Here is a 25435-nt window from a genome sequence, read left to right as displayed (position 1 = left end):
TTCATGACACAAAAAGCTGCTTAGGAGAGAGAAAGTGCAAGCAGAATCAAATTCAAAGAAATTATTAGATTTATCCATTTTATTATGGCTTAGTGAGTGAAATCCACACTAAATGAGGATTTAATGAAGTTCCAACACCAGAATTCAAAAGCACCAGAAGTATGTTGGATAGCTTTATAGTGTTGAGGACTCCATTACTTTGCCCCACAGTACAAACGGGTGGCATATCTGGACGGTGGGGAGCAGGAGGTGTCCTAGCAAAGAATGTGCCCTGGCATTAGGGCTACCTGTGAAGGAAAGAGAGAGGACAACTCAGTTTTCGCTTTGTTTTCAAAAGGCTTTGTCAGACACTTGGGCTACTGCTAAACACTGACCAGACAAGCCTTGCCAACCCCAGAGAGTGAGAAAAAGCAATCATCTCAGAAACCTAGCTTTTATACCAGAAAGCAGGGAAACACCACTTCAACTTCTACTTTATGAACCTATCAATCTTTTGTTAGTTTACAGGCTTTGTAAGGCACCGCTGGCAAGACAACTGATGCTTCAGAAGGGCCATAAGAAAATGCTGTGGGGAGGGAAGAGTGCAATTGATATAAACCATCTAGAGAAAGAAGTGAATGTGGCCCAAAGTCTGTGTGTGATCAACATGACCTTCCCCAGGGCATGGTTGTGTCTCCCAGGTAAGCGGACATGAATGGAAACTAATTTAAAACTAGTCCAGTTCCAGCTCAGGCTGCCTTTGGAGGCTCCTAACAAGCCTCTGTGCTTGCTGAGCCTGCCTTAGCTGTCATGGCAGGCAGAGCTCTCCCAGCTGCCCAATTTGGCCCTGCCTAGGTGAGCGCTGAGCTACAAATCCACCACAGCAACCCTGCATGAGGGCTGATGGAGGAGCAGCGAGACAGCTCAGCTGTCACTGGGGAGGGTTCAGGGCCAGGTAATGGGAGGAAATTTGGTAAAGAGGACATGAAAATAGGTGGAGATGGCTGTTCTCAGCTCCACGAGCGGCAGAGGGGATGTCCCCACCAGATACGGGGAGCGGCAGGCAGCAGCAGCCCCAGGCAAGCCCTACCTCTGGCTCTAGAAAAATGTCATATTTCTAAATGGATCCTCAGGGAAAAACTACCGAGTTTCTTTGTAATCAGTACAGAAGAAAATGACAATAAAATTAATAGCACTTGGAGCAATGCTGACAAGAATTTTTAACTGTTCAGAAAAATGCCAATCCCTCCTATTTGATACCAAGTTCATCTCAAACTGGTCCTGACAGGGGCTGTCAGTCAAAGGTACCTTGATACAAGATTTTGAGCCATTTGCTCTTGGGATATGCAATATTTGGGTATTTTCCCACTGAGGAGGAGGATGGACGGCATCTTCAGCAGCTACGGTCACACAGCAACACAGCAAGGAAGGGAGCATACGATGGCACATAAGCTGCCTGTATTACTCTTCCAGTGCCTGCGTTACTCTGCGCTGCAGTTAATGCCTTGAGGTAAATCAGGACACTGGAATCTGAAGAGATGTCTGTCCAAAGATGCCCGCTCTGCACCAAAAGGTGCCAGCTCCTGACGGCAACACATATCCAGGACCAGCCCAGGCAGCAGGCACACAGCGAGACCAGTGCCACCAGCAGAGCAGGGGCGAAATGCTGTATTGATACCTGCCATTAATACTTACCAAATCCAACAACCAGTGCATATTGCCTTTTATACAGCTGAGAGACAAAACACAGACCAAGCTACAACAAAGCTTAAATCCAAAATAATTACTTTTTGTCACAATTCCTTCCACACAGCCCAAGCTACCAAGGAAGTGAGCTGCCAGTGCCTGGGGAGAGACACGATTTGCTCCACAGCTCCCTTCAATCCCAGTGTGAAAATTTCCAAATGTTTGAAACAGGGAGCAACTAAATCTTTTAATGCTCTCTGAAAAGCAATCAGCTCACCAAACGCATCACTCAGCAGCCTCCAATATAAAATAATTAAACCATGAAAAGCTGCTGCAGTAATCTTACTTTAAAATCCTAAATTCCTTTACATTTCGAGGATCTGATGGCATTGACTCCAGTCAGACACACACAGGCAGGGCAGGGACCGCGGAAGCTTCTCACAGCTCAACTGAACACACCTCTTCCACACCGTGAGCAGAGGCAGCTTAACTTTATGAAGATTTGTTGTTGCAGCAAAACTATCCAGGAGATACAGCTAAATCCAAATTCATTTCATTTTCAGCCAAATTATATTTTGATGCAGGTCACTAGAAGCTGATCTTTCATCTCTGTTTTTTGCACATGCAAATGAGGAAAAAAAAAAGAATTTCAGATTAAGCAGCATTTATCATACTAAATAGAATTAAATCAAATGGAAAATTGCATAAAGAAACTCAGTTAAAACAATCAAATTTAAAAGCCCCTTCCTTACCTGTGGAAATGTAATCTTTGGTTTTCTCAGAAGAGAAGAAAACCCTATTATTAAGCAAACTTAAAAGGGAGCCTGGATTACCCTTTTCCCATCTCTCTGCACCTAAACTGTCAGTCTGTCTTCACAAACAGATTTTGCTTCCTGTCTGTCAGGCAAGTTCACTTCTTGTTCTCACACGCTGGAAAAACTTGTGTTTTCAGTCTTGTAGAAGCACTTAAGCTGTACAGTAAGCAGCAGACAATTTTTTATTCATGCATTTTTTGCTAGTTACATGCATATATACACAGACACACAGGTGCATACACACACCTGCATTCAGTAATATAACACAGCTTTTGCAAAAATCCAGCTAAACCAGAGGCTAGGCTGCTGTTAACAACCTTTTATTGATGCTCTGACTTTTGAAGAGCTCCCATCTGAAATAGTTTATGGTAAGTATTAAAAATTAAGAAGGAGCAAAGACTTCTAGAAGACACCAGTTCAAAATTATCTGGAATATTTCAGCATAATTGAAGGAATTATAGTCCTTTTCCCCCCCAAAAAAATCCAAATCTTCCATTACATCAATTAAAAATGCATTTATGAGCTTAGCTTATGGCAAAATTGAGAGCAATAAGCAGTGGCTGTTATGGAGAATGGCTCTCTGGGAAGAATTTTTCTGATATATAACACAGGCCTAAGAGGCCCAGTAATGCCTTGGGTCAAATTTTGCTGATGAACATTATCTTAGTTTCTTGTTTGAAACCCCCTCTGGCTTCCAAAAATCCTATTTCACTTCAAGGCAAATTTTGCCAGAGAAATAAATGCAGAAATGCATGCAGTAAGATTGGTTTCACACAGAACTTGAGAAATGCCCAGGTTTAGGGTTCAAGACAATATTTACTCTGTTCCTTGGCATTTGGGCAGATTTCCTTCAGATTCCCATGAACATGTGGGTGCAAACTGCTTCCCTTGAGAATTGGGAGTTTTGGGCTTCTTTTACCCAGAAACAAGCATCCCCTAATTCAAGGTGCTCCACATGTTATTGTATGAATCTCAAGCTCTATGAGTACCAGCAGAAAGTTGTAACACCTCAGAAAAACATGCAAGAATAAAAATACCAGAAGCAGAGTCCCATATGGTTTACAAACACAATGTGCTGATACTGTTTTAGTGGTGGCGCTGGGGTCTTGAAACGCATCTGTTCCTAAAAATCTTGATTTCTGCTTAGTACTTTTGAATAAAATCCAACATAAGTCCCAAGTAAAATTTGCATTTTAGCATGAAACTTTGAAACTTATTAGTGAAGACAGTGGCTTTTAAATACAAAATACCACTCCTGTCTCTGAAAGCCCCTGAGATGTAAATAATTTAAGACTGGGAAAGCAGTTCCAAGAAACATCCCGGTGTGTCCCGTTCCCATTCCCTTGGCATCATCGTCACCCGAGGCTGCTGCAAGGGAGGCAATACCAGGCTGCAACCCCGGGCTTATGCTGGCTCTTTTACTGTGTGTTGGTCCTTTGTGTTTGGAGATGAAAGGTGCAGAGCGACAGAGAGGCCTCTCCTCTCTCCATCACAAACTGCCTTCTCATCTCTGGTTTTCCACAGTTCAAACGTAAGACTTTGAAAAAAGATTTCAAAGCTGCGTCTTGTATATGGAAATTCATGGCTCCAGGCAGGATCATGATCAGCTCTGGGATTTCAAACTTAAGAGTAAGAACCTGCAGCCTAAATAGAACTCCTTCTACTTAGGCTTTGCCCTTCTCTGTTTTTCTGTTTAAAGTCATTGGAATAAGATGACACCAGTTTTCGTAGATCTTCTATATAGTTTTACTTTAGGCAGATATTTCAATCTTCTTGTAAAAACACTGGCTTAAGAAAGCATGAACACAAGCCATGTGGATAAGCTACAAAAATCAAATGCCAGTTGCTAGTTATAAAATTTAAGTGATGTTATACATGCTTAGGAAACTGAACTCTGTGCAACTAGACAGTAGCTGAAGGTGCCTCAGTAATCCTCAGTGTGAGGAAATAACCAAACCACCTCCAGGGCAGTAGGAGCAGGAATATCATACCATGTGCTGGGCTTGGGGATGGGTTCATTTTACACGTGAAGAACAAGGGAAGAATGAAGGAAACTCCATTGACTGAAAGCTTTGTGGTCCTCAATGCAGTTCTCATTACTCATCAGCAGTTGGGTATTTTATAAACATTAATTATGTACTTTTATAAGTGGTTATCACCCTACCTGATTCCTTCCAGGTCTGCAGGCATGGTGGAAGCCAGAATCAAGTTTATCTGCAATTGAAGCTCGGAGGTTAAAGCTCTTGGAGCAAGAGAGGTGCAGCCAGCAGGATCAGGGCAGGGAAAGGATGAGCTGTTCTGCCTGGACACACAAATAGGGCTCTGTGGAGAACCAAAGGCAGCCACCCAACCCCTGCACTTGCCCTGTCACCCATGGCAAGAGGCACCCAGTGAGCCTCTGGAGGCCAAAAGGTAGCAGAGAAGAGAGACAAAATGATATGGTGGTTTGGGTTTGTAGGTCAAGCTGGGAAACCTGGATCTGTACTCTTTGTTGCTTTTTTAACTAGTGGACTTTCTATCTATGGCCTGCCACACTCCTGCTGGAGGCTCTGTTTCCAAGCCCTAGCTTTTAGCATTGCACAAGAAGCTCAGATTGAATTCTATAAATCGAAAAATGAATATTGGAGATCTTGTGAAATGACTCTTTTTTTCAGCTGCAGCAGAGAAGAATCAAAAGAAGAAACAACATGTGCCCTTACATTCTTCTTTTTAAAGTCAGGAAAGAAGGGTTATTGGAAAGCTTACTATATAAGTAAGAGGAAAGTGTTTAACTACTACTGCCTTTCATTACAGGAAGCAGAAGACAGAAACATTCGAGAAATCAATAGCAAGGAGAGAATAACCACAGACCTATGTGGGACAGACGTAGACAGAGTGCTGTTACCATCTCTTCTGCAGTTTCACTGATTTGTTAGCAGAAGGAGAAATTTCAGTGACACAAAGATGACCAAAGGGCTGGAACAACTCTCCCTGAGAGAGAGTTGGGGTTGTTTAGTCTGGAGAAGAGAAGGCTCCAAGAAGACCTTCTTGTATCCTTTCAATATATAAAGGGGGTTTATAAGAAAGTTGGAGAGAGGCTCTCTACCATGGTGCGTGATGACAGGACAAGGGGTAATGATTTTAAACTGAAAGAGGGTAGATTTAGATTGGATATAAAGAAGACATTTTTTATCATGAGTGTGGTGGGACACTGGGACAAGTTGCCCTGGGAAGTTGTGGATGCCCCATCTCTGGAAGTGTTCAAGGCCAGATTGGACAGGGCTTTGAGCAACCTGGTCTGGTGGGAGGTGTCCATGTCCATTAGGGTGGGGAGGTGGAACTAGATGATCTCTTAGGTCACTTCCAACCCAAACATTTCTATGAAATACTAATCCACTGTGATTTTCCAGTCTTTCTGAAGGATAAAAATATCCTTTGACTTCAGGGAGGAACTGGAGGGTTGGTTACCAGCATGGCTTGTGCTTCATTCTTTAGGAGCAAAGGCTAGCTAGGACTAGCAGTTTCTAGCTGTTACACATTTCTCCCACTTGCAGAGCTGCAGTTAAGTAAATAAGATTAGCCAAAATATATGCAGTTCTTCAGGGCTCTGCCAGACTTTCTGCCAGTTACCACAGTGTCAGCCCATTAGAGCTTCCTCCTACTTTCTGTTTGCACTAATCCACTGGAAACCTGGCCCTGGAGACCTGCTCCACTGACCCTCATATTCATTAAGAATAATTGCTGATAGCGTATAATGGAATAGTAGCAGCACTATTACAACAGCTCCTTCTTGTGGTGAAGCTTTTATGGAATTGGCAGAGTCCAGATGAGATCCCTGAGCCCATCTATCACCCTCTGCAATCCCTACAGCTGGCACATCCCTTCCTTTCATTGACAGCTCCTTAGACTTGGCACCTTAAGTATGTTGTCTCCTTCCTCCCTGTTTTCTTTCCTTTTATTCTTCTTCTTCCTATCCCTGTCTCCCTGTGAGGAATGGTTTTCATTTAATCCAAGTGTGTTTGGCACCAGATTCCTTTTGTCCCACTCAAGAGTCAAGGACATTTTGAGGTCTCCTTGAGCAATAAATAAAGATTTAGATCATATTTCTATGCTCACGTTGTGGTGGCCTGGTTACTCATCTTGAGCTTTCCACCTTTGGAATCTGACGACAAGAACATGCAGAAGACAACTTCTCAAACCCCCTATTCACATCAGCTTTTTATTTTGTTGAGTGAAAATGTATAGCAATACTTTATCCTGGAAAAGGAGAAACACTGGATCTAGGTAATTTAATAAAAATATAAATACTGTCAACTCTCAAAAAAAATTGATCTTCACTGAGTGTGACAACAATGGACAAGTGTGGACAAAAAAAATTCTGTATGCAGAACAGAATTAATCTTGAGTTTCTGCACAACCACTAGAGCTGCCATTCCTACAGCCACCTATAAGGACAGAGGCAGTGGTTAGCAAGGGGTGCCAATGGAAGCCCTAAAATTCATGCTGCCAAGGGAACAAGGCTACTAGAGAGATGGCCCAGCAGCATCAATGGCCTGGGCAAAATCACCGAGGACAACCATCCAAGCAGCCAAGGGCAGTTCATTCTGCAATGCCAAATCCCATCGTCTGCTTACAGTACAGACCAAAGGGAGAACAGGAGAGCTTCGCCCAGGCTTGCAGGTTTTGGTCACCCTGCGCACAGGAGAAAGCAGTTGCATATGACGTGTGCATCTGGTGACACAAAGCATGTCCATACCTGGGCAACAGAGTGTGGTGCAGAGCGCCCCAAGCTAGCGATGACCTGAGCTAGCACAGTCTACTGCAACTAAAGACTTCAGTCATTAGTCACTGGTGTCACAAGACAGGATGTCAGGCTCCCTCAATATCCCGAATCCCATAGCAACTAGACTCAAGGACAGGAGCCCCAGCGAGAGGGAGAACAGGGTACACACACACCCCTAACAGATTTAGAGGAGGTCTAATTAGCAAGTGTGTCACGCCAGGAGGAGCAGCACATCCACGAGCGTTAAGCTTGCACTTCCCACAGAGGAGAGCACTACATTTCCAGGTCTCTCCCCTGCCTGTATTCCTTATTCACATTTACAGGTAGCCATGGTGACTGGAGTCAGACAGATTTATGTCAGGCTCAATGACTACTATAATACACGTAAATAGAAAATGCCTGCCTTAGAACAGCACTTTCCTGATAGAGCGATGGCCACATTCTGACTTGGGCTATAGCCTTTCCTTTCCCCTTCCTGCATCGAATGCTTTCCCGCAGACCCTTTCACCCAGCCTGGAGCATTCAAAAAATTAAATGTTTTCCTTTCTCCTCTTGAGAGTGGAGCAGTGCCCTAGACAGCCTTGCTTATAGTGAATGAGATTTTTTTTGACCTGTGAAAGCAATTCTGCTCCACTCTGTCCCACCCCCCGCCCTGCATGATGCACATCCTGTCTCCAGACACGCTTCTCTTCTCTCCCAGATGTGAGGATTGGAGGCAAGTAAACCCCATCTGTCTCAAATCCAATAGCAACCACTGCATTATTTCTCATAAACTTATATTAATGATTTCCTCCACAAAACCCTCCACAACTACTGGAGTGCTGGAGTAAACTTTCTTTTTGGTCTAGTATCAGTGAACGAAGCTTCAGCCCGAGGGAAATTCAGCACAACAGCAACTTTTCTGCACACCATGTGGATGGTTGTAGAGCTGACATTTTCCTCCATTGCCAACATTGGAGGAAATGTGAACAGGCAACCTAGAGCACAAGGTTGTTTTGCCTCTAATTTTCTCCCCACCCAATAAATGCTTCAGAGACCTTCCGCAAGCAGAAATACTTGCGTATGGTCTTGTGCTTGAAAGCATATCCAAATTATAATTGAATACATTTCTCTAAAAAGATAATAGGCTGAGGGCTCAGGAAGATAATGTTTTAGGTGAATGTCTGCTGGAGACAGGAAAGCTGTCTGGCAACAAACTCTTTGGGGAACACACAGCTCGATGCTCTTGCTGAAGGGGATCAAGTGAAATTGTAAGACAGGGAAAAGTAATGTGTCTTGAGAGGTTAAATGCAAAAGCCTGATTGCTTCTCTCAATTATCCCAATCTTACTTTATGAATTCACTAGCTGAAAAGTGCTTATTTCTGAATTATACTGAGATGAGCAAGATGATAAGTCAGTGAAATTACTAAATGAAAACCAACCATTTTATGTAATACATGCAACCCAATTGAGTTCATACATCAAATTCTGTACACGTTTGAAATATCATGAAAATAGTGTCTTTAATATACAGTTTATATACTTACAATACGCGGTTTAAATTTGTTCATATACATTACAGGGATATTTATTTGCACCTGGTTTAAATAATAATCTGCCTTCAGCCTTATACACAAAAGCCCAAAACAGCACAGAATTCCACAAAAACCATGCTTCGTTTCATAACGGAAATGTACTAAGCCAAAGTTTTGGGGCTTTCTTTTTTCTTTCCCAAGTGTTACTTTTTTGACCTACCCAAAGTGAATCTAAAGAGCTAAGAACTAACAGTTATTTTAAATATAATTCAGAAGATTGTCCAAGTCAAGAGAATCACTCTGCAGATTTTCACACTGAAAATTTGTTTATTACGCACAGAAATGGTAAAGTCTGAAAAACTCCTGGACTATTAGGAGTTTAAGACATAACAAGTGAAGAGTCATTTATTGCTAGGTCTCACCAAGGGGCCTGCATTTCCCTACTGCCCTGCTGTCCCCAATATCACAAATAAAGCAGATGATCCCTCACTTCGATCAGGATTTCATTCGTACCTTCTAGCTCATACAGCGCTGCAATTTCAGAGTATCAAGAAGAGGAGCCAGGAGAGCTGGGCTAAGCCCTTGTTCTTTCACTCAGGGGTGATGTTCGGCTTTTAAGTAGCATGGTGTACCCCCTGCCTGGCTACAGGCAGGCACCCTACTGGGCAGCACACAAGTAACTGGTGCCAGCACAACATTATTTAGCAGGGAGACAATCAAGAAGAAAACATAGGAGAAAACACTTCAAGTTTTTATACAGAGATTTGACACCTGGTGGGTTTTGAGTCAGCATTGCTATTTACGCTGTTTTCCTTTAAGCTGTTGTTGTGGAATAAAGTCAATTTAAGTGGCAAGTAAAACCTATTGGAGAAAACCCTGTGTGATACATGGCTACTCCAAACCCTTGCTTCTAGCTGCAAAGAAAATTCAAAAATACATTTTCCTTCTAATTTTGGATGGACCGAATGTTTTCTGTCTCTAAGTTTCTAGCCATAGGCAAGTTTTACAATATAGCAAGAATAAGAACGCAAATACGCACTTTGAGTTGACTTCAGTACAGCTTTGGTTAGCCAGCCAGGCGGCAATACAAAGGATCTTAATCCTAGGCACAACGAGTGTTCAAAGGAAACCAGCATTCCCCCTCAAGTTTCTCCCCCATGCCAATTCAAGTGTCTACCTCCAGAAAAGCCCCCATGGCAGAATCCAGCTTTGGCAGCATCAGTCCTTGTGCCACCATGTGACTGTTGCATAGAAAGGATGTGTTTCCTGGCGCAGGACAGAGACACAGCTCCATACAGAATGACATGCCATATTTTTTGATACCAAAACCCCCAGACAAACAAAAACCTCAAGGATAATAAGCAACTTCCAACATCAGTAACTACATAAGCACCAGAGGCCTTACATTTATTTAATCTGAGGAAAGAAGTCCAAGGTTAGGGTTGGCCTATTTTAAAAGAGTGCCTCCAAAAAATAAAAGATTTTTAGGTCCACTCCGGCATGACATGTACTGTCTGAACTCAATGGCTACATTTCTGTTAGTAGACAAAACAGGCCAGAGCCTGCTTTCAGGCCCCAAGGACAACCAACACAGCACACATCAACACAGTCGAACTCAATTACCCTCCAAAACCAGGCTGGTTTTCCTCATTGCTAATCTCTGAGCTGTGCTTGGGAGCTGCCTGGGACCACCCATAGCACAGGCTGGTTGGGAGACACGAAACCAGGCAAGAGCCCACACATCAACAGTTCAGCAGCAAGGGACTCCCACGGGAGAGTGCCTGTGCCTTGGCCTTGTTTGGTTTGTGAGGCCTATCAAATGCTGAGTGCTGTCTCTTCCTATTCACATCAGCTGGTCAAAAGTTCGTACCACAGGGAAATTCTCCAAAGCTTTCAGACACCTAATCACAGTGGGAACATTAAAATAAGCTTCCATCTTAAAGTACCATAAGCAGTGCAGCATTTTGTAACCTTTAAGACTCCAGGTTTTACACTCCAGCCTTCTAAAGAAACTGTGTGGTTCTCTGCTAAGGCCTGCTCCTGCCCAATTTCAAAGGTTTCACCATCCCTTTATTGCCACGGTCTTCCAGTGAGACTCATGCATTCAGATTGGCCTACCCTGTTCAGACTGCCTCCTGCAGCACCAAAGACGGTCCTGATCCCCTAACACCACAGCAGATGAATTAGATCCCATGGGCACCAGTGCTGCCATAGCCTGCCCAGCTAGACAGCAGTGGAGAGGCCAAGCCACCACACTCCAGCTGCCTGGTTTGCTCATCCCTCTCCTATTTCACCAGAGCAGACACTTCAGTCCAGCTTGGGCATCACAAAAGGTGGCTTAAGGCCACAGTCGTAAAATTTACACAGCACAAAGTTTAGGAACACCTAAATTGCTAAAAAGGGCTTGGAATATTAAGGTGATGACCTGCTAAGGGTAAAAAAAAAGGTCAAATGCTAACATACTACGCACAAAAATAAGTAAGCGGTGGCAAGCCAGAACAAGACAACTGGAAGGACATCAATAAAAACATTTGCAATTAGAGCTTTTAGCTGTACTTTTGCACACAGGATCTGTTTCTGAAATCATTGCACATTTCTGGGCCTTTCAACAGGCCAGTTGTATTTTAGTCTATGCATACATGACATTAAGTAGCACAGTCATGAATGCAAATTCCACCAAGCTGCTTGCAAGAAAAACTATTTCCAAGCAGGTAGGCAGAGATAACAGAATATGTTATCCATAGTCAAATAACACTATTTTCTCAGGAATGTTAAAATCCTGGGGGCATTCAAAACATTTAATGTTACTATTATGAAGACTACAATCTCTTTTTTTTTTTTTTTTGAGAGAAAGATATATTTAACTTATTTTACCAGGAATTAACAAGCCAAGCAAAACAAAGAGAGGTACCTGACATTTAAAATTTGACCCTTTCAAATTTGAATGTTCATTGACATACCAAGGGTTAAAATGCAACTGACTTCAATTTGCATGTGCCTTCCAACAAGCACACACATCAGAACAGTACTTGAATTCGATTTAGTCTTGCAGCTAAAATATTTTAGGACGCTAATTAAAAAGCATCCGGAGAAAGTTATTGATCTGTTGCTGAAAGTCAATACATTAAGAAAAAGAGCAGGATTATGAACTCTTGGGGTTTTTCTACTGGGATAAGTTTTGGCTCACTGCTTTCTAGTAACCACATCAATTGGGCTTTGCTCTCTGGTTGGGAACTGGTGGTTTGCATTATTGTTAGACAAATGATGTATCTTGGCTTCGGCACGGAGACATGACATGAAATTTGCCTGGGTGACAGAAAACTCCATTTGCAACTAAATTCTTTTCAATGAGTCAATATGGTTGAGAAAACAGACAAAACCAGCCTCTCCTTTTTGACCTTCCTCTGTATTTTCTCTTGACATTCCCACTATGTGCCCTGCAAGAGGAGAGATTTTTTTTACTTCAAAAAGGTAAGAAAGGTGATGATGTTACCCTGGCAGGGCTCTGCTTAGCAACAGATGAAGGTGAAGCTGCTCCAGCATCCCTGGCTTTGACCACCTGAGGATCCTGGGCACACACCACTGGTGACGATGGACACCACAGATTGTTTGCCAAGGACCTCCACAAATCCTTGCATTCAGTATTACAAAGGCAGGGGAACCTTGTGTTATTTAGACACATTTCAGAGAGCTCTGCCAAGCACTGGTAATCAGCAATAGACTATTGAAAGTTAATCCTACTCCTAACCCTCTGTGAAGTTAAATTTGGAAGGTCTCTAGAGGCAGACTAATGCCCCATTCCCATCCCTGTGCTGCCTTTTGACTCCTACTTCTGCATGACATCTATTGCAGTGAGGTTTTGCAGCTGGGCAACTGAAATAGCACATCTTACAATGCTACAGTCTCTCCCACTTTGACACCCGCATCCTCCTAGCCCACTGCAAACAAGAGAGGTGAACTTAAAACACCACAAGCATTTCCCGTGGCGTGGCCCAAACCCTCACATGGCCCCTTCTTACCAGCCTGCCATGTGCTGTTTCTGTCCCTTCCCACCTCAGTAATGCTTTATTCCAAAGGCATCCTACAGGAGTATTAGCACCTTCCCACACAGATCTGACCACAGGAATAGGATAGCGCATCGAGCGCATCTTCAGATGATTGTAACAGCAGCAGAGGAAATTTAAAGGGTTGCTTTTTGCCAGAGCAAGGCTACTGCAACAAGCAGGATCTGCAGAGGGAAGTGTCTGTGCACTGAGCTGCCTTTCCCATGAGAAAGCTGCACGACCAGAAGTCACGTTCCTTGCTCCAGCCATCCGACTACAAAAGCAACTTTTGAAATCTACAGGTCATAAACTTTTAATTGGCCAGGGCAGAGTGGCTCAATAGGAAAATCCCCCTTCTCCCTCCCCTCTGGGCAATGAGCAGACTTTTGTTTTAAAAACATTTAACTCTTTTTGCTCAAAGTAACATGGAAAATGTATCCACATTACAGGTAGTCAGGAAGATATTGTTAATAAAAATACGCTGCAAGAGTAGTGTTATTAGTGGCACTTCACAGCAATCTTAAAGATTTTCTGATGCAGTGTCAAAACGATGTTTTTGTATATCTGAACATGCTTTTTGTTAACAGAAATGGAAGAAAGTCACAGCATGTTGCCAAATATTATTTGAACAGAAATAATCCCATAAGAAATACATTTTTTTTGCAGTTAACACAAAACTGTAAACTGGATCAGTGTGTGTCTTTCAGCATCAAATTGTTCAGTAATAAATACGACTAAGTCTTAACAGACTACGCAGTAAAAGTTCCCTTAGTGTCCAGTTTTTAGCAGCTGTTGAATGTTCAGGGATGCACAAGGCACACCTCTGCAGATTCTCTACCTTTATTACTGACATACAAAAAAAAAATCCATTCACCACTCAAAAACGTTTATCTGCATAGTAAGAATTTTTCTACTACTATTTACAGGAAGGGCTTTTAGTGCAAAGAACAGGAAGTGATGTATTAGCTGAAGTGCATCAAGCACATCTCGTACAGTTTCACTAATAACTAGTCAGCATCACATCTTGGGCCGCCAGCCATTAATGAACTGTAGTATTTTCTTAACCTGCAATTTGCTTAGCTTAAAGTCTTCTGACAGGATTTCTTCTGTAAGCTGGACCAGTAAATTGCCATCAATCTTCTCTGTAACAAAAAACGATATGACATCTTCTGACAGACCAATAAACCTCAGCGATTTAGACACTTCCTCTATCGAGAGTCCAGAAAGGTCTGTGGGTGGCTGCCAAGGAGAGCCGTCCCCACAAGACCTTGGTGCTAACTGGAGGTGGAGAGGAGATGAGAAGGGATAAGACACAGAGAACATATCTTGCATGCCCTTTTTTACGAGATACTGATCTTCTAAGAGGTCTGGAGAACCAGTTTTTGACTCCTCCTCAGCACCATCTATTTTCAGCGGCAAGGGACACATGTCTGTAACTGGTTTCTCTTCACTCAATTTCGGTGCCCGAGGAGGTAAGGCAGGACACGAATGGCTCTGCTTTGCATTGCTGTCTCCCAGAGTTTTCTCATCAGTGCAGTCTAGAGAGTAACTTGCCGACTTTGGACAGCTAGAGATGGTGTTCGTGAACTCTGCTGGGGTCAGCGGGGAGTACCCTGCCGGGAGCTCACACCCATCCAAGTCAAAAGTCAAAGGTGCTGGACAGTTTCTCTTTGGTGTGCCTGGAGTCTTCTGTCTGGGGTAACTGTAGCTCCTGCTTGGATCGAGCAGGAAATCACTCCTATTCAAGCCTTCAGCAGTTCCTGAAAAATGGTTTGGCCAAGATAACCTCGAAGGCAGAGCTTCAGTTGAGGGGCTTCCCAAAGGCATCGTGCTCTCAGGCTCTTTGGATTCTGTTTTCGTCATGTTGCAAGGGTAGCAGGAAACAGGTGTGCTCTCAGTTGGGTTGGCGCTGTCGCTCTCTGTGACATTGCTTTAGGAACAAAGCAGAAAGGATGTCATTAGTACAAAAAAAATTGTGGCATTTGAATAAATTCATAAATCATCTGACAGAGTCAGAGGGTGGCTGGCACAAGGAAACAATCTTCTTTCCTCCGGCAAAGCTTTTCAGTTTTGAATTAACAATACATCTGAATAATGCATTGACAGTTCTTTTACTCCTTCTACAAGTCTGACAAGATGCTGATATACCCAAAAGCCTCACATCTTGGTTTTTCAAGCTTGTAAAAAAGTAGATGTCTCAATTCAGTTCTGTGTCATCTCCCGAATACTCTGTTTTTCCGCTGCTGAATTCCTGAGGGACATCACCATAGAAAAGGAACAGCCTCATGTATACTAGAAGATGTTCTAATCCTCTATTTTATATTTACATACCACAGATGTGCCATGGGATGAAAAAGCTCGTAACAGGGGCAAGTCACCATTGCACCAGACCCAAGCTTGACTGACAGATGAACAAAAGCCCATTTGGAGACAACATTTTCATTTCAAAACTGCACCAGTGCACAGTACAATAACGCAGAATATGTTCACGCTTACTGCCAAAGGAAGAGGCTTTAAGCTTACCCTACAGTAACTTGTTTGTGTGTCCACACCCTTAAAAAGCTATGATTAGAATCATTTGCTTTTCAAAGGCACCTGAAAAAAGTTACCCTGACCTCCTTCCAGGTTGGTAAACTAAGTCCAGCCTGTCCGAGGGAACTGATGGGTTTATATCCAGGTGTTCCCGAGAGAGAGATGCCATGAAAGCATGCAATCTGTTATCAGAAGCAAACGTTTGCTGCTTTTATGGCCACTTTCTAAAGGAAAGTCAGAAGGATTGGATTGATCTTTGGAATTCTGGCAATTAAGCCAGAACACTGGAAAAACAATTAGCAGATTTATAAAGTCCTTATCTAAGACAACAGAGGGAAACCAACAGTTGAAATAATTGTTTTAATTACTCTCCTATCTGTCCTGGGAACTAACTACTCAAGAAAGAAACCAGTGACAGCTCAGTGAAAACTGCTTGAGGAGGGCAGCAGTTTTCCAAAAACCAGCATAGTTTTGAATGGATTGACACAAAAAACAGTTCCCCATGTGCTTACAGTGAGCTGGAGAGGAAGCCAGCCTGGACTTGCCCAGCTCAAACACAAAGTGCAGATGTGTAAAAACAGCTCTAATCCATATCACTGGAAAATTAGTTACAAAACTCAGCCCCAACGAAGGCAGTTTCCCTCTTTAACCATGCCTCGCTCTCTACTCCATGCCCTCCAAACCTTTCATTTTGCCTGTTTATGTCACAAATACAAGTCTGACAGTTAAAGCAGTTGGATGTTTACAACAGATATATTTTTTTAATCTCCTCAACAAGGATATACTGTCAATGGGTTATCTCTGGCTGCTTAAAGACCAACTGGTGTAATGTACACAGGGCAAAGCATTTTTCACAAACCTAGCCATTGGGCTGCTCAATTCAGAAAAGACAGTCAATGAGGTGGTGTAAACAATTAACCATACTGACAAATTAAATTGATTGATCCTGTTTCTGTTCTCTAATTCAATATCAGAAATTGGAATATTTAATGATTTAAAAGATTAATGGAATTACTGAAAATTGATAAAGTAACATTTTCAAAGCGCTTCCTTATTTGTCCTCCACCAAAATTAACTCCCTGGGACTCAAAGGATGCAAGACAAACCTCAAATATAGCTGAAGTCAGGCATCAAGCATTTTTATAGTCAGATAAGGACAAATCTTACTGGTTTTGTTTGTGTTTAAAATACTGGCTGCAACCCTTCATGATCCAGAAAATAAGATCATTGACAAAAATGGCAAGACTTGAAAAGCAACTTCACTAGCAATCTGGTTACTCCATACATTGCCAATTTTCTAGCAGTTTCCTCTGCAGCACTAGTTCTACCAAAGTGGACATATCTGGTCTGGACCTAAGCTGGAGATAAATTTCATGCAAATATTGTGAAGTCTGAGGCAAATAATACCACCTGCAATCCCGAGAAACTTCACTTCTCACTGTTTTCCTGGTTTCTTGGGAGGCAGATGTATTCTTAGCTACAAAGAGAGAAAGCAGCATTTGGTGGGCTCCAAATGCTGGGAGGTCTTGTGCCTCCTGTGGAGTAGACCTTGACAGAACTACCCAACAGGCCTGCATAAAACAAACGAGCAGCCTTGATCTAGAGTGATCATTGCCAGATACACAACACTAAGCTGCAAATGTGCAGCATGGCTTAGAAAGGCAACTCCAGCATAAGTTATTATACCAATTGCATCTAGGCTGAAATTATTTCAGTGGCATTTTACATCGATTTATAATAGTTGGACAGGTAGTATCTTGTCACTGAAGATATAAAAAATAATGGCAAACTCAAGGCAAAAAGGAGGTGAGACCTTCCAAGGTGTATATTCTTTCTAAAGCCAAAGGAAGAACACTGCACTGCTAGGAAAGGTATGCAGCCAGGTAATTCAATATCCACTGCCAACTTTTGACTGGCCAGCCCAGTTTGTGGGTGAGGTCTGTGCTGAAGTGGGTTTGATCCGGAAGCTGTCTGGCCCCTTCTGCTATACCTCACTTTGCACTCGGTGGTGTCTGCTGGCCTCTGCTCTCCATCACACCCACCCTGCAGGTTCACACAGAGGTGGCACAACACATTTCTGGATTACTACACCCTTATGTGGCCCCACTTATCAGAGCTGGCTGCACTGCATGCATGGAGCTTTGAAATCCACCTCAAAACTAGCTTTAAGAAGTTCTGGTTTAAAGAATCAAGCTTTTCAAGAATTATACAGAACCGTATGCAATTTTCCATTTAGATAGCCTGTGCCACCTTACAGTGAGATTACCTGTAGCAGTATGTGCAGGTATTTTATATTAAATTGCTAAGCCCTACCTAGTAAAACATAGTTTCTGCTGAAGCTTTGCTTCCTCTTGAATCTTTAAAAATAACTTGACAGATTAGCTCATTTCACAAAAAGTCAGCAACTCTAACACAGTACCATGCCTTTATAAACAACTGACTTCAAACAGAATATTGCTGAATCTGACTTTCTCACAGAACACTAAGCATGGGGCTCTCACAGCTCAAACACATACATGTTGTGCAGTCCTGAAGAGTAGTAGGAAAGAGTAGGGCTAGGAGAGCGGGTCTGCTGTCGTGCAGGTTTGACTGTGCGAGGAGGGATGGAAGGGCTGGTGGAGGACGGCTTTGAACTCCGCGGTGGGACGGGGGGAGCATTCAGGAGCCTGCATTCCTCTTTTACCTGTACAAAAGAAGAACGTGTAAGTGAGCAGCAGGAAAATCTGGGCAACAGCTTTCTCAACCAGATGAAACACATCTGGTTCTGCCTTATTCTGTGAAAGGAAATAATTAAAAAGGGAAGAGGAGAGAAGAGAAAAATGGTGCTAAGTATATACATTTGCAACAGTATGTGGCTGTCATAAAGAAGTGCAAAAGAACACCTTACTACCAGTAGAACTACTAACAATCTTGTTTAGGGTGTTTTTCAGTAGTTTGATATCCACTCATTTAAAAAGCAGCAGCAATGAAATTATATAAAAAGAACCTTCCAGTACCATACAAAAATCAGACAGACTGGTCCAGATATTTTTACATTTTGTAAGGAGCAATTCATTAGGCTTAAACGTCATTAGCGTTTTTTATTTAGACGCAATAAACCAAGCTTACGTAATGAAAAGATCTCAACAGACTTTGATGTTTCCTGACTTACTTCACCAGTGATGGTCAGCCATCCAGCTCTAGGATAATTCCCAGCCTTCCTCCCCTAGGAACATTATGTGTATATCATATTTACCAGATGCTGGAATTCAAACCTGGAGCTTCAGACCTTCTGTAGCTGCCAAAGCAGTCCAGGACAAGGTCAACCTCAAAACGCACAAGTGGAAAGGTGTGGGGCAGAAGGGCCCGTTCAGGTAACACACCTAGCCAAGAGGCCTGCTTTTTGCAGCCAGCCAACTTTGCAGCTTAAAACACTCAACTTACCCAAAATTTACACTGCTTATCTGAAATTTAGTTTTGTCTGCCTAAGTAGAAGCAAAATACCAGGATGCACCCACATAGAAAAAATGATGGGATCAAAACCTTAATCTCATCAGTACATATTTGGGAGAGCATCTTTATTTAGTAGGACTAGAGGTGAGCAAGGCTGCTGAGAACTGGGCTGTCAGGCAAGGTTTTTAAGGACTTACCACCTCCCCCTGGCAGGAGAAGACCTCTACCTTCTCCCTGTTTGAAACAGTCTTAGATGCAGCAGAAAAGGGAAATTCTCTTTGTGTTTAAAAGTTATAGTTTATTTTTAAATTTAACAACACTGCAGAACTAGAAGTTATCTTAGCAGTTCTGCAACACATAATTAGCAATTAAAGTGATTCAATTTATTTAAAAACAAAATAAATGCGAAACCTTTTGCAATCCACTTCAGTGCTTTCAAAGTGCAACAACCCATTTAGTACTTTTGTAAAATGGAAAACTGGAGACTGGGACACTGTAGTACATTTTTTCCCTAATTCAAAACAAGTCAAAATCACAGGAAATGCCCAACAGCATAAAACACAGAAATAAATCTTGCTCTAAGGGCTCTTATTTGCTCTTTCAAGAAAAAAAATAAATCAATTTTATTCATGTTTGTTATTGAATTAAGGCATAAAACTCTTCAACCATTTTAGTGCTGTGCCCCAAGGATGCCTAAGGACTTCAGTTTTTGTTTTTGTTGGATTTTTTCTTCCTCCTAAGTCGGACTAGGCAAAGTTAATGCGGCATGCTATTGACTATATACCCATGGGGTTGGAGAGACCATTCAGGGGAGCTCTTGGAGCACAGCAGATGGTCAAGGGGTTAAAGGGATTCTTCCCTGGGAAGACTGCCGGCATTCAAAGGCGCTGGCATCACAAACTATGCCAAGCTCCTTTGCTGACCTAGATTGCCGACCAGAACAAGGCCATAAATAATACCAGTTTGCAGCCCCAGTTGGTCCCTGTCACAAGACCATGACTACAGCTGCCAAACACAGCCCTGAGGAAACCCAGCAGGGGAATAAAAAGGAGAGATTTTGCAGATTAAATCGACAAGGGCAAGGGGAAACTTCAGAGGCGAGCTGCCCTCACTACATCCAGGCAGACTGCAATGAGAAAAATGCGGGAGAGGAAGGAAAGAGCTGTGGTGCAACGTGACGGTCACCTCGATGGCTGCTGCTGTTTGTAGAAAATACCCTTTTGCCCAGAAGCACCAGATGCTGTGCAGCTGACAGATACAGATAAAGTGCATTTGCACTGCGCGTCCCAGGACTTTTATTTGTCACAGTTTGAGCCCTCCCATGCTCTGACGCTCCTCCCCATGACTCGGGGATGCTGACCCTTTTCTGACGGCCTGAGGTGGGATTTTAAGACCTCTGCTTCTTCTCCTTGGTGCCAACCCAAGCCCCACCAACACTCCCTGGGCCCTGGGGCGTCACTCCAGAATCTGGGTATCACAAGTGTCTGTTGCAGTGACAGTTTCTGAGGCCGTCTGGATAAAACTCACCCCGTCGCCAGCACGACCATGAACGTAATGCAAGCAGTTCAATGCTCCTTGCCGCCAGGAGTCTGAACTTCCAGCACACTCCATCGGGGACATGCTTTAAATCAATCAGGAAAACAGCCTCTGATTTTATGCAAATTAGCGTTTGGGAACTGAAGCAATTTCTAATTCACAGACCTTAATTCAGAGGTCATTCCCTACCCCTTTTCTGCCTTCATGCTACTTTGACTTTCTGAAAGGTATTTAGAAAATAAGCGTTTTATGTCAGAATGCTTCATCCTGCCAGTGAGAAGAGAACCAGAACAGCTTCTGAAACAACCAAATGTCCTTTTCTCTCTGCTACAGACAGCTCCTTCGCACACATTTTAAATTCAGCACATGTAAAAATACAATTGCGAGCCAACCTTTATACAGAAACGCTGTGGAATATAATTCTAAATGGAGTGATGACTAAACCGCATGTTCACCAGCAGCTCCTGAGATCTACTTATTCTATAAATATCCTACGTGGTAACCATGCAAACATCTCCTGGGTCCCAGCCCACTGATGAATTCAGTGGGTCACCGATACTCATTCCAAAGCTGTTCCAGGAATCCAAAAAAACAAGTCCAAGTTATTATAATCTATGGAGATGTAGGAGTTTTTTGTTTTGTTTTATTTCTTATGGGCTTAGACCTCCTGCCCACCTCTAAATGCAAGCTAATATCTTTACCACAAATCAGTTCTCCTGCATGGCTAGAAAGCAATACTGAAATTGCTGACAGCTCTCACACATTACTTCAGCAATGTAAGACACACATGACAAAACTGCACTCTTTTCCAAGTGACCTTAAAAGGCAACATACGTAGGTATCCCAAATGCCACCCTGCTGCCCCCAGAAGGGAGTCACTATGGCATGAGGTTCCCCCAAGCGTGTGGATCCACACCGATGCTGTGCAGGTGCTCCACAGCTCTCCCAGCATCCCATCACCCACACCTCAAGCATGACCTGGGGTGCTGGCAGCCTCCTGCAAGGAGGGCAAGCCCTCAACCCTCTGTGGGGGCAGCCTTCCTCCCCCACCACCCCCTCAGCCTCCCACCCGCTCCCCAGCCCTGGCTCTGGCGGTCCTTTGACCCCACACCACACCGATGCTGTGCAGGTGCTCCACAGCTCTCCCAGCATCCCATCACCCACACCTCAAGCATGACCTGGGGTGCTGGCAGCCTCCTGCAAGGAGGGCAAGCCCTCAACCCTCTGTGGGGGCAGCCTTCCTCCCCCACCACCCCCTCAGCCTCCCACCCGCTCCCCAGCCCTGGCTCTGGCGGTCCTTTGACCCCACACTGAAGCAGTTCAGCTTGCAGAAATCATGGAAACTAATCATTTTCCAGATCCAGACCTGGCTGCCTGCCCAGGCACAGGAGTGCCAGAGCCAGCACAAAAGCGGAGCCAGGACCATGCGGCTGGGAAAAGAAAAGGAGGAGGAGGAGGAGGAGGAGGAGGGTGAACCCACACCGGTTCACATCAGTGCAGGCTGCCAGGGTACCTCATCCTGATATGGTGCTGCTGGGCACTTGTCCAGAGGAGTCCGGACAAAGCATCAGTGTGCACCTGACCTCGGAGGCTGGGAAGTGCTCCTGGGTTCCTGCACTGAGACATCACACTTAAACACTCCTTGCTAGGAAGACGTCATGTCTTTGCTAAAGCTGCTGCGGCTGCTTTTTTGGGGAAGTTCTGGCGGGCTGGTCAAAGGGTTGCAGTAGTGCATTTCTAACTAGTGCAAAATGAATTCATTAAATAACAGTATCTGCCATGATTCACATGATTTAAATTTTGCTACAGACTGCTAGACACTCTTTTTTTTTCCTGGGAAAAGTTGTCCTTTTTTTCTTTCTTTTTTAAAAAAATAAAATGTTTAAGACTATGTGAAAAGATCACACAATGGGTGGATTTTCCACCCAGTTCGCATAAGCTCCTGTTGATAAAATATATTTGTATATTTGCCTGTGAAGTCTCCATGACATTTCAGGTTTGGGGAAGAGATTGCTCTCTTGAATTTTCATTAGAAACACTAGGACAGGAAACACTCTATGTTTAAAAGTAAGTCCTCCAGAAGGCTCCTTCATCAGCTCTACAAAGTTCCTACTTGAACGCATTTTCTTTCAATAAGCAGTACAGAGCAATTAGGTTAGCTCTGGTTTGGTAAAGTTCAGTTGAGGACAATGACACTTAATATTCTTCAAAATCTGCCATAAAATTGTTAACAGATAAGACAACCTCTCATTAACACACACTTCAAATCCATAAAAATTCTAGCTGTCCTCATTATCAGGGCCTGTTAATTGAAGACACACAGACTAAGCTGATCTAAGGCCGCTCCAAATGGGTTCATGCCCCACACACTTCGGCCACAGAAAATATGAGAAATCACAGAGACTACATGGAAAGCAAGAAAAGGAAGTAACCTAGCAATTCTTAGACCTTATTTGTGTGAGCAAAAAACACCCAATAAGTATCACCTGAAAGGATAAGGATTAAGCTACCAGATCAATTATATTAAATATACTCCAGTGAGTTTTAGGACATGACTTACACTTGGTAGGAAACTAGCTGAAGTTGCACAACTCAAAGTCTCACCGTTTCCTTGTGCTCCATGTGCCCCCTCCAAGTCTTCTCTAAAAAAATGCCCAAGCAAACTGTTCACCAGCTAAAAAAATAAGAAACAAAACAACAAGAGTAACCCTGACTTACTGCTTCTGATTTGGGAGGCACTGGAGGTGGAGGTAGGGAAACATCTGAAGGTTTTGTGGTTGCTCCGACAGTCCCAGGCACAGGAAGAGATGCGGTACCACACTTGGATCGAAAAGACCCTCTGTAGTTGTCACATTTGTTCTTCTCACTGAGCGAGCGAGTGAGAGGCTGCTCACCAGCCTTGCCAGACCCTTGGTCCAACCACAGCTCTTCGTAAGGAAGCTCTGGTTTCGTAGGCAGAAACATGGACTCTTCGCTAACTTCAGGGAAAAGGTAATCGCTGCTGCTGTCACCGGACTCCTGGTACTGAAGAGCATCATGAGAGAACAGGGCCCACTCGTTACACAAGTCCCTGCAGCCATGGAGGTTCACTTCGCTATTCCCATGCAAGTTGTTCCCGTAGACGCACACCGAAAGCCGGTGGAAGGACTGTGTGAGCTCGTCCCGCGCGTAGCTGAGGGAGTTGGGCACGTGGCTGTGCCCCGTGCAGCGGCTCTTCTTTGGGCTCTTGCAGTCGTCGCTCCAGTCGGTCTTCACATCTCGCACGGCACGGGAGTACTCGTCTATGTCAAACTGTTCCTGGCATATATTAAACCAGTGGTGGATCAGGGATTCGTGCCACAGCTCCCCCTTCACCAAACTGTCAGGTAGAATAAATTTTGGAAGCGTCAAGTGCAAAGGAAAATGCATGGGAATAATTTTGTTGCCACGGAGCACACAACAAACCACCACAGTCTTGGTCTGAATGTTGACAAACTTGTACCTGTGCCCCTCACGGATAAAATGCAGGTCATAAGGGTTTCTTGGTGTAGGACTCGGCACAGTCACGTTAACAGGCAGCCTGGTTTTTTCTACTATATTGCGAATTGTGTGCTCACCTTCTTGCATCTGCACCTCCAGAGGGCTGCGGGTGCTAAACTTGCCTTTACACTGGAAAGGCAGACTGATGCTTTCATTGGTCCTGTGGTTCATGCAGATGAGGCAGGGCATTTTGCCTCTGCCTAGCTTACTAATTGAATTAAGTTTCCCGATTTTTTTGAAGATGGTGTTGAGTCGTGACTTCTCCTTAGAAGACTTTGCATAAAGGATTTCTGCTTGCCCCATTAAAGTGAGCTCATCCCCAGTACTAAGGGTAATATTGTAAACCTCAGTGTCTTCATTGCATTCACCTGAAGCCACCTGAAAAATAATAACAAAAAAATTTGGTTTTCCCCCACTGAAGATGATACTTCAAATCATATAAAATCTATTAAGAATGAACTTACAAGACCACATATTGGGAGAAGCTAAACTAACTTTATTTGAACAGCTAAGTAGGCAAGTGCAAGATGTTCAACCTGAAGCTTGGCCATGTAACCTTTTTTATCATTATGGACATTCCTGCATCTTACTTGAGGGGAAACAGCCACCTGAAACTGCCAAAGAAGGCATGTGAACAAACACAACCAATTTTTAAAAAAAGGACAAATCCACATATCCCAGCAATCCAAATAGCCACTTGTGTCACACAGCTATGACAAAGCATGTCTGGATTCCCTTGGGTATCTTTTTCCCTACCCCCTTATTTTTGCTGTTTGCTAGAACTTATTTGCCAGGCTCTCGAGGGAAGCAAACTTCTTCTTTCACAATCTTCAGCTCCCTGAGGAGCAGAGAAGGTGATCTCATCATTATGGATGAAGCATATCCCTTTGATATAATCTATTCCAGGCTAGGGAGAATGACAGATGACATCTATTCCCTGAAGGAGAAGTCAACAGTATCAGTCTATCCCATATGCCTAACTCCCCCTCTGCTTTGCTCTCCTAGTCATTGACTTCCTTCCTCATTTTTTGATCATAATTGCAATTTAAGAGATTAAACAACATATGCACAGCCATGTGTGTGCTTTTCGAGTATGGAAATTGTACTGGAAAGAAAAAAAAAAGCAAAACAGATGTCCAAGGCTCATTTGTTCTTGAAGTTATTTCCTTAAGACTAGAATAACTCTTTATAGACAATATTGCTCTGCTTCATATTTGGGTGGTTTAACATGAAAAGCCCTTTTCAGGGACCTAACAGAACGCACCCAGTTCTTCACCAACACCAGATACCTACTCATAAAGGAAGGTGCATCACATAAATGCTACTGACTTGTTATAGACCATTTTATTTGGAAATATTGAACATACTAAAAAAATTGCAAATTAAAACACACTATAATAGTTTATCCTTCCTCACCGCCGCAATCCCTGAAGACTTCATGGAGCTGTGTGAAATTCAAACTGTGGGCTTCAAATTCAGGTAACATCACAGAACAGCCACCGCATGCAATCAAGGCTGTAATTCCAATCAGGTAACAACTGAGAAGCGCTGTGAATAACGATCCCTCTTGTAAGACAGGACCTGCAATTCGCCCATATTTGTAAAGCTGTGGTTCC

At 43.3% G+C, this 25435-nt stretch overlaps 1 protein-coding gene across 1 annotated transcript; it reads right to left on the bottom strand.

Annotated features, from left to right (window-relative positions):
• Positions 1–13817: 13817 nt before the first annotated feature.
• GAREM (GRB2 associated, regulator of MAPK1) lies at positions 13818–24197 on the bottom strand (the record flags this gene model as incomplete). Its single annotated transcript, XM_010193350.1, has 3 exons — positions 13818–14730; positions 17849–18015; positions 23019–24197. Coding segments are annotated over 3 exons (2259 nt in total), but the record flags the coding sequence as incomplete, so codon positions are not given.
• Between the last annotated feature and the right edge of the window lie 1238 nt (positions 24198–25435).

Source organism: Mesitornis unicolor, unplaced genomic scaffold (genome assembly GCF_000695765.1).
Source record: "Mesitornis unicolor isolate BGI_N332 unplaced genomic scaffold, ASM69576v1 scaffold5941, whole genome shotgun sequence".
NCBI classification, from domain to species: Eukaryota; Metazoa; Chordata; class Aves; order Mesitornithiformes; family Mesitornithidae; genus Mesitornis; species Mesitornis unicolor.
The sequence above is the reverse complement of the archived record's forward strand: the minus strand, read 5'-3'. Positions and strand labels throughout refer to the sequence as shown.